Below are 8,911 nucleotides of genomic sequence, written 5' to 3'. Positions count from 1 at the left end.
GCCGAGTAGATGAGTCGTGGACACCGTGAGTTGTCAAGCGCCGCCACGTTGCTGCTGAGAGTTGCTGACAGGATGTCGAGAGCTGCAACACGAACTCAGAGTGGATGCCGAGTCCAGCAGAGCGCTGTCTCCTTAAAACAGATTCGGCCTCTCCGCGGTGCTCAGAGGATTAGGTGGACGTCTGTTTCCCAGGATAAAACGACAAAATCACAAGCACAACCGAGCACTGGTTGTCGTGACGATCTGAACTAGATCCGAAATCTATCACTATATCTATTGAGCAAAAGAAGTGCACAACAGAAGGGAAGGAAACATAGGGATTCAAGGAGAACAAAGCTCGCATCACTTGAGTTTTTTCTCTCTGCCTTTTGCTTCAATCCGCTCAAGGTCTTATATAGACCTCTGTTGCCTTTGTTCTGCTGCTTGCAAACTCGTTGCAAGCACAACGAGCAAGCCACGTTGTGGCTTGCATGCTTGCCAAAAATGCCAGCAAGCCACAACGTGGCTTGCATGCAAGCTGTGGCTTGCTTGCAAGCTTGCCACGTGGCGAGCAGGCAAGCTTGCCACGTGGAGTGCAGGTAAGCTGACAACCTTCCTTGTCTTGTATACTGGCCAACAAGTTGTCTGACTGATATTACAAATAATGGGGTTCACAAAAAGACCCCTCGAGTTGATGTCATCCGGGACCTGGATTTTCATCCCCTTTGTTCCGAATCAGCCGGAAGGCTTCACTTTCTTTGTGGGACTGAAACTCACACGTCGTATTTCCATTCAAGTTTTTCCAATAATCCCCCACATGAATGGAAACAAGGATGTGTGATAGTCTTCGACAGTTGAGTCGAGTATAGGATAGGTAGGTGTTACCCTTTGAACCTTCCCTTGTAAACTCTGTTTGCTCACTGGCTGATTAGTAGACGTGAGGTCTTTGAACTGTTCGGTCGTTGGTGTAAGCATGGACAGGGGTGTACCCACGACTCTCCCTGATATAGCTCAGGTCTTATGAGTGTGTTCGTTTTTGGCTATGAACACGCCTGATTCTGTGAGAAGTTCTAAGAATTATGCCTTCAATTCTTTTCGAAGCGGCCTCACTTCTTTCGCACATAGGTGATCCCTCAAGAGTTACACTTTACTCTTCTTGATCATTAAAAGCCTATCAGCTTACCCTGGTCTGGTCACTGTTTCATTGGGCTACCCACAATGTGTCTAGTCATTGCAGATTAGTTGGCCATTTGAACCTAGTTCTTGGGATCTCCAGTCAGCATAGGTTGGATGTCCTCTGCACTGATTGCTGACAATGACATCATGCTCATTCCCTGTGATGAGCTTGCAACTAACTCTCGATTTAACCCCTTGGTTAACGGATCTGCTAAGTTATCCTTTGACTTCACATAGTCAACAATGATAACACTAGTTGAGAGTAGTTGTCTAATGGTATTATGTCTACGACGTATATGTCTAGACTTACCATTATACAAATGACTTTGTGCCCGACCGATTGCTGATCGACTATCGCAATGTATGCAAATCGCCGGCATAGGTTTTAGCCAATGTGGAATATCTTCTAAGAATTGTCATAGTCATTCAGCCTCTTCACCACATTTGTCAAGAGCTACAAACTCAGATTCCATTGTGGATCTGGTTATTACGGTTTGCTTAGAAGATTTTCAGGAAATGGCTGCACCAGCTAGAGTGAAGACATATCCATTCGTAGACTTATAATCTTGTATATCAGATATCCAACTTGCATCGCTGTATCCTTCGATCACAGCAGGATATCTTGTATAGTGCAGTCCATATTCACGAGTGTACCTTAAGTACTCTTGTTATCCCTTTTCAGTGCTCAATACCGGGATTACTCGTGTATCTGTTCAGTCTGCTAACTGTGTAGGCTAAGTCTGGTCGTGTACAACTCATCAAGTACATTAGACTTCCAATCACTCGAGAGTATTCTATTTGCGAGATACTTTCACCTCGATTTTTCGATAGATGTTGACTCGTATCTATCGGCGTTCGTGCCAACGCAGTATCACCCTTGGTGAATTTCTCAAAAATCTTGTCCACGTAATGGGACTGATTAAGAACAAGTCCTTCTGTCGTTCTAAGAATTTTGATTCCTAGAATCACATCAGCTAGGCTCATGTCTTTCATGTCAAATCTTGAGTTCAACATATCTTTAGTGGATTCGATTATCTTATCATTACTTCCAATGATAAGTATGTTATCTACATAGAGGCACAAGATGACATAGTCACTCTCTGTGGTTCTCATGTAGACACATTTATCACATTCATTGATCTTGAAGCCACATTCCTTCATGGCATTATTAAATGTCTGATGCCACTGTTTTGGTGCTTGTTTCAAACCATATAATGACTTTACCAATCTACAGACCTTGTTTTTCTGTCCTGACACAGAAAACCCCTCAGGTTGGTCATATAGATTTCCTCTTCTAAATCCCCGTTTAGAAAGGCTGTCTTTACATCCATTTGATGTATTTCGAGATTCCATAGAGCAGCGATAGCCAACAATACTCTAATGGAAGTTATTCTAGATACCAGAGAGTATGTATCGAAGTAATCAAGGCCTTCTCTTTGTCGGTATCCTTTGATTACCAATCTGGCCTTGTATTTATCGATTGTACCATCTGATTTCATTTTCTTCTTGAAGATCCACTCACACCCTAGTGGTTTACTTCCCGGAGGAAGATCCACAAGTTCCCAAGTGTGATTTTGTAAGATAGATTCTATCTCAGATGCAATTGCCTCTTTCCAGTGAGGGCCATCAAAAGAGCTTACAGCTTCTGAGTAACTTCGGGGCTCACTTTCCAACATAAATGTGATAAAATCCGATCCATAGGATTTTTCTACCCGAACTCTTTTAATCCGTCTAGGCTCAACCTCCACGGTTTCCTCGTCATCGTCATCTTCTTCTTCGCCTGGTGTTTCGGTTGCCCGTTTTGAGGAGCTAGCATCCTCCCGGGTCTTATATGGAAACATATGCTCGAAGAACGAGGCATTTCTCGATTCGATTATCGAGTTCTTGTGTATCTCCGGTATGTGTGACTCATACACACAAAATCTATATGCAGTGATGTTTTGTGCATAGCCAATGAAGATGCAATCAACATTCTTTGGTCTTATCTTAATCCTTTTCGGATCGGACACCAACACTTTGGCAAGACACCCCCACATTCGTAAATATTTGTAGGACGGTTGTCTTCCATTCCATAACTCATAAGGACTCTTATCTATTTTCTTCCGGGGCACCTTATTTAAAAGGTAATTAGCTGTTAACACAGCTTCCCCCCACATGAACTCTAGCAGTCCAGAGCTTAATAGAAGAGCATTCATCATCTCCTTTAGAGTTCGATTTTTTCGCTCAGCAACTCCATTTGCTGAGGAGTATAAGGAGCTGCTGTTTCGTGTCTGATCTCATGTTCAACACACAACTCAGCGACTGGTGATACATATTTACCGCCTCGGTCACTTCGAACCACCTTAATCTTTCTATTACGCTGGTTTTCAACTTCATTTTTATAGAGAGCGAATTTCTCTATAACTTCATCCTTACTTTTGAGAAGATACACATAACAGTATTTTGTATTATCATCTACAAAAGTGATGAAATATTTATTACCACCACGTGTTGGCATACCTTTTAGGCCGCACACATCAGTGTGGATTAGGTCAAGTGGTTCATTACTTCTTTCAATATGTTGAAAGGATGACTTGTCATTTTCGCTTCAACACAAATCTCACACTTGTGTTTTGGGTCAAGGTGGAATGTAGGTATGCTTTGCATGTTTATTAATCTACGCAATACATCATAGTTAACATGTCCTAGTCTACCATGCCACAAACACGAAGACTCAAGCATATAAGTGGAAGAGCTTTCATTTTTATTTATCTTGGGCCTAATGGCCATTACATTGAGCTTAAACAGCCCATCAGATACATAACCCCTTCCTATAAACACTCCGTTCTTGGACAGTACAACTCTGTCTGACTCAAAGACAATGCGAAAGTCATGATTGCTTAACAGTGATCCGGATACTAGATTCTTTCGAATCTCTGGAACATACAACACATTGTTCAGAGTGAGATCCTTGCCCGAGGTCATTTTCAGCACCACCTTTCCTTGGCCTATTATGTCCGAGGTTGCTGAGTTCCCCATGAACAGTTTATCTCCAGTGACTTCTTCGAAGTTGTGGAGTAGCTCCTTGCTGCAGCACACATGTCTGGTGGCTCCAGTATCGATCCACCATTGCCGAGGATTGGAACCTATTAGGTTCACCTCAGAGATCACGGCGCAGAGATCCATATCCTGTTCTCCTACCAGGTTGGTCTCAGGCTTTTTCTTTTTTGGCCTTTTACAGTCTGAAGCCTTGTGACCCATACGATCACAATTGTAGCATTTCCCTAAGAACTTCTTTTTCATGTTTTGTCCTTTGAGTTGCGCCGTGGAAGATTTTGGATGCTTCCGTTTTGAGCTTTGTCCGTGCTCAATAACATTGGCTTTTACAGTAGCCTGAGAGAACAGTTTTCTCTCCGAATTCTTGTTGTCTTCTTCTATACGAAGGTGAACAACAAGTTCCTCCAGGTTCATTTCCTTCCGCTTGTGCTTCAGATAATTCTTAAAGTCCTTCCAGCCAGTTGGTAGCTTTTTGATGATAGCTGTCACTTGGAAGGTTTCGCTCAGAGTCATATCTTCTGAGTGAATTTCTTGTAAGAGTACTTGAAGCTCCTGGACTTGACTGATTACAAACTTCGAGTCACTCATCTTATAGTCCAGGAAACGACCAACAATAAACTTTTTGGCCCCAGCATCCTCCGATTTATATTTCTTGTCCAGAGATTCCCACAGTTCCTTTGCCGTTTTCATCTCACAATACACAAGATAGAGTGAGTCGTCAAGATTGTTAAGGATGTAGTTTCGATAGAGGAACTCAGAATCATTCCATTTGTCGATCAGAAGGAGAGTGTTCACCTCATCTACACCCTTAACAACCTTGGGAGTTTCCTCGGTCAAGATACGTGCCAGACCTAGCGTGGTTAAGTAGAAGAACATCTTCTGCTGCCACCGCTTGAAATTCACTCCTGTGAATTTTTCTAGCTTTTCCCCATGATTGAGTGACACATTCTCAATCGGGGCGGAGGAGGCCAACACATGTTGAGCCTGTTGCATCTCAACATTTTCTGCCGCCATGGTAACAGAACGAATCTGTTTTAAGTTTTGTTGGGAGTAAACCCGTTACAATCTGTGTGATCGTCTCAGAAGCTTTTTTCCACACTTCTGAGTGCGTACCAGAGTCACAAGAACTTACAATCAAGTAGGTTTGTGCTGATAATCTCAAACTGTCGACTCTAGCGAGTCGAGCCACGCGCCGAGTAGATGAGTCGTGGACACCGTGAGTTGTCGAGCGGCGCCACGTTGCTGCTGAGAGTTGCTGACAGGATGTCGAGAGCTGCAACACGAACTCAGAGTGGATGCCGAGTCCAGCAGAGCGCTGTCTCCTTAAAACATATTCGGCCCCTCCGCGGTGCTCAGAGGATTAGGTGGACGCCTGTTTCCCAGGATAAAACGGTAAAATCACGAGCACAACCGAGCACTGGTTGTCGTGACGATCTGAACTAGATCCGAAAACTATCACTATGTCTGTTGAGCAAAAGAAATGCACAACAGAAATGATGAAAATATGGGGATTCAAGGAGGACAAAGCTCACATCACTGGAGTTTTTTCTCTCCTTTTTCTGTCTTTTTCTCTCTACCTTTTGCTTCAATCCGCTCAAGGTCTTATATAGACCTCTATTGCCTTTGTTTTGCTGCTTGCAAACTCGTTGCAAGCACAACGACCAAGCCACGTTGTGGCTTGCATGCAAGCTGTGGCTTGCTTGCAATCTTGCCACGTGGCGAGCAGGCAAGCTTGCCACGTGGCATGCAGGTAAGCTGACAACTTTTCTTGTCTTGTATGCTGGTCAACAAGTTGTCTGACTGATGTTATAAATAATGGGGTTCACAAAAAACTCCTCAGGTTGATGTTATCCGGGTCCTGAATTTTTATCCCCTTTGTTCTGAATCAACTAGAAAGCTTTATTTTCTTTGTGGGACTGAAACCACACGTCATATTTCCAATCAAGTTTTTCCAACAATATGGAGGTGCGAGCATATAAAAATATCTGCAAAAGGATTTAGAACAAACTTGATTTATGATATAGAATCCTTCCTGGAGTTGATCTGAGCGTCCCAATGGACTATGATATATATTATTGTTACAGAACAACTTGGAGTTTAGATTCTGTAATACTGTCTTAAGCTTAACCACCAGTTGGGGTTTAGTAAACACCAGTAATTAGCACTAATACAAATTAGAGGAAAGTACAAATAACATGCTTAGAAGATAAGATACGGTCTCAAGCGGGCGGAGGAAATCGAGGGGTAGCAATCAGCCACAGGGCCGATTTCCTGGACGCCGTCGACCCAGACATCTCCTCCATGTTCAGCTCCTCCGGCCTCATCCCGCCAGGCAGCTCCCAGTCGAAGCAGAGGAGCATCTGCGCCAACGCCAGTTCCATGGTGGCCATGGCGAACTGGTACCCCGGGCATAACCTCCTCCCGCTGCCGAACGGCACGTACTCAAGGTACGTCCCCTTGTAGTCCGTCTCAATTCCGGCGAACCTCTCCGGCCAGAAGCTCTCCGCGTCCTCCCAGTACTCCGGGTCCCTCCCCATGGCCCACGCGTTGATCAGCACTCTGCTTTCTTCCGGAATCTTGAATCCCATCACCTCGCAGCTCTGCTTTGCCATCCTCGGCAGCAGCAGCGGGATCGGCACGTGCAGCCTCAGCGTCTCCTTGATTACCATCTTCAAGTAGCTCAGCTTCTCCACGTCGCCGTCTTCGACTCCTGCCTTGCCTTTCAGTGCCTCCCTCACCTCGATCTGTGCTTTGTTCATCACCTCGGGATTCCTCATCAACTCCGACATCGCCCATTCCAGAGTCGTCGCCGTGGTATCCGTGCCTCCCACGAACATATCCTGTAATCTACAGATTAGTATGCAGTTCAGATACAGCACGGGGATGAGATTTGATTGTCGATTCAGACCACTATACAGGCTTTGACGTTGTCGAGTGTGATGGGGATTTCCAGGTTGCCCTGTTCTTTAATCCTCAGAAGCACGTCGATCAAGTCCTCCTCTGATTGATTGCTCTTCTTCTCCGTCTGGTGGTGCTTGATGATCTCATTCATGATTTTGTCGAGCCGTCGTCGGATTTGCCAGAACCGCGAGGTTGTTCCGGTGATGACGTCTAAGAATTTCCAGGACGGGAAGGAGTCGACGATGCTGAATCCGGTGAGCGTTTCCATCAACTCCCTCACCACCGGGAGAAAGCCATCGTATATCTTGCCGACGGAGGATTCGGTGATGATGTTGCTGCTCAAGGTCATGAATTTTTCGCTGACGTTGACTGGAGATCCGGTGGACATGTTCCTCGTCAAGTCGAGTATGTTGCGCTCCCTTACGGCGGCGAAGGACTTGACACGGCGCGCGCTGAGCATCTCGACGATGCAAACCTTCTTCATCTGGCGCCAGTAGGGGCCGTAGGAGGAGAAAGCGATGTCGGTGCAGCCGTAGGCGACGATGCGGGCGACGGCGACCTCCGGGCGGTTGGCGCAGTTCACGTCGTGGGTTTTTACGACGGCCTCTGCTGCTGCGGTGGAGGAGACGACGACGACGTCGACCTGGCCGACCTTGAGGAGCATGACGGGGCCGTGGACGGCGGCGAGGTCGCGCAGCAAGCGGTGGGCGGGCTTGCCGACCAGGTGGTGGAGGTGGCCGACGAGGGGCAGCCGCCAGGGGCCGGGAGGCAGAGGCGGCTCCGGTGAGAGTACTTGTCTGAGTTTGGAGTCCGACCGCCGACTCTTGAGCAGGAATTTGAGTGCGAGAAGGAACAAGAAGGCTAATAACAGTGATGGGGGAAGAAGTTGGAGCTCCATCTCCAAGGTCTCTCGACTGTTTTGTCTATCTTCTCTCCGTATTTCACAATTGTGTGTTTTTAAGGAGGAGGAAATGGTTTTAAAAATATTTAAATATTAGTATAAATTTATTTTCACTATCTAAAAATTAAAATTTTAAATTTAGTGAGTTAAAATGAACTTAAATTATTATTTTTTTTACTATAGTCCTTGATTTAGTTGAAATAATAATTCATCGATCCCTAAAATTTATCTAGAACTTAAAGTCAAAAAATCATTTGTAATCTTCAACGTTTATCTTGATGCTGCTTCTCTTTTTTTTTTGGAGAAGAGAAAAGGAAAAAAATAACTCTTATGCTTAGAAGAGGAGAAAGAAAAAAAATTACATGTTTATTATCGTTAGAGAAGAAAAGGAAAATAAACAAATAGGGAAGAAAAGAAGAGAAGAATAAAAATGAGGGATGGATAAATGGGTGACATATGGTACAATGGGGTTGTAACACAAATCTAATTCAATTTTAATTTAGTGATCTCATTTCACGTCTTATGATTTAATTCATCCATTTATTTTATATATATATATATATATATATATATATTAAAATTCAATATTTAATATTTTAAGTTGTGATATTTACTAATAAAAATATGTACCAATAGATAGCTTAGGTTGTGGGCTTTTTAAATATGTAATCAATTTCAATGTAGATCCGTTACATTAACGGTTCTCTTAGTGTCAGTCCGATATGGAGGGAGGTACATGCAGATATATAGACGTCAGGTATATGGTGAAGTAAATCTCAAATCATTAATTTCTAAGAATTAACCCTAACTATTATACCAAAGATATCATATATTTATTGTCTGTGTTATACTTGGGGCAATATATAATCAATTTTAATTCCGACAACAAATGATGGTAAATAGGCCAATCAAATAAAC

At 43.9% G+C, this 8,911-nt stretch overlaps 1 protein-coding gene across 1 annotated transcript; it reads right to left on the bottom strand.

Moving 5' to 3' along the window:
- Window positions 1–6,229: 6,229 nt before the first annotated feature.
- On the bottom strand, window positions 6,230–8,050 carry LOC121969263 (premnaspirodiene oxygenase-like). Its single transcript, XM_042519256.1, has 2 exons — window positions 7,100–8,050; window positions 6,230–7,031 (listed from the first exon to the last, which is right to left on the bottom strand). Exons 1-2 carry the CDS (start codon window positions 7,988–7,990, stop codon window positions 6,411–6,413), a joined length of 1,512 nt encoding a protein of 503 aa, XP_042375190.1. The 5' UTR covers window positions 7,991–8,050; the 3' UTR covers window positions 6,230–6,410.
- Between the last annotated feature and the right edge of the window lie 861 nt (window positions 8,051–8,911).

Source organism: Zingiber officinale, chromosome 4A (assembly GCF_018446385.1).
Source record: "Zingiber officinale cultivar Zhangliang chromosome 4A, Zo_v1.1, whole genome shotgun sequence".
NCBI lineage: Eukaryota > Viridiplantae > Streptophyta > Magnoliopsida > Zingiberales > Zingiberaceae > Zingiber > Zingiber officinale.
The sequence above is the reverse complement of the archived record's forward strand: the minus strand, read 5'-3'. Positions and strand labels throughout refer to the sequence as shown.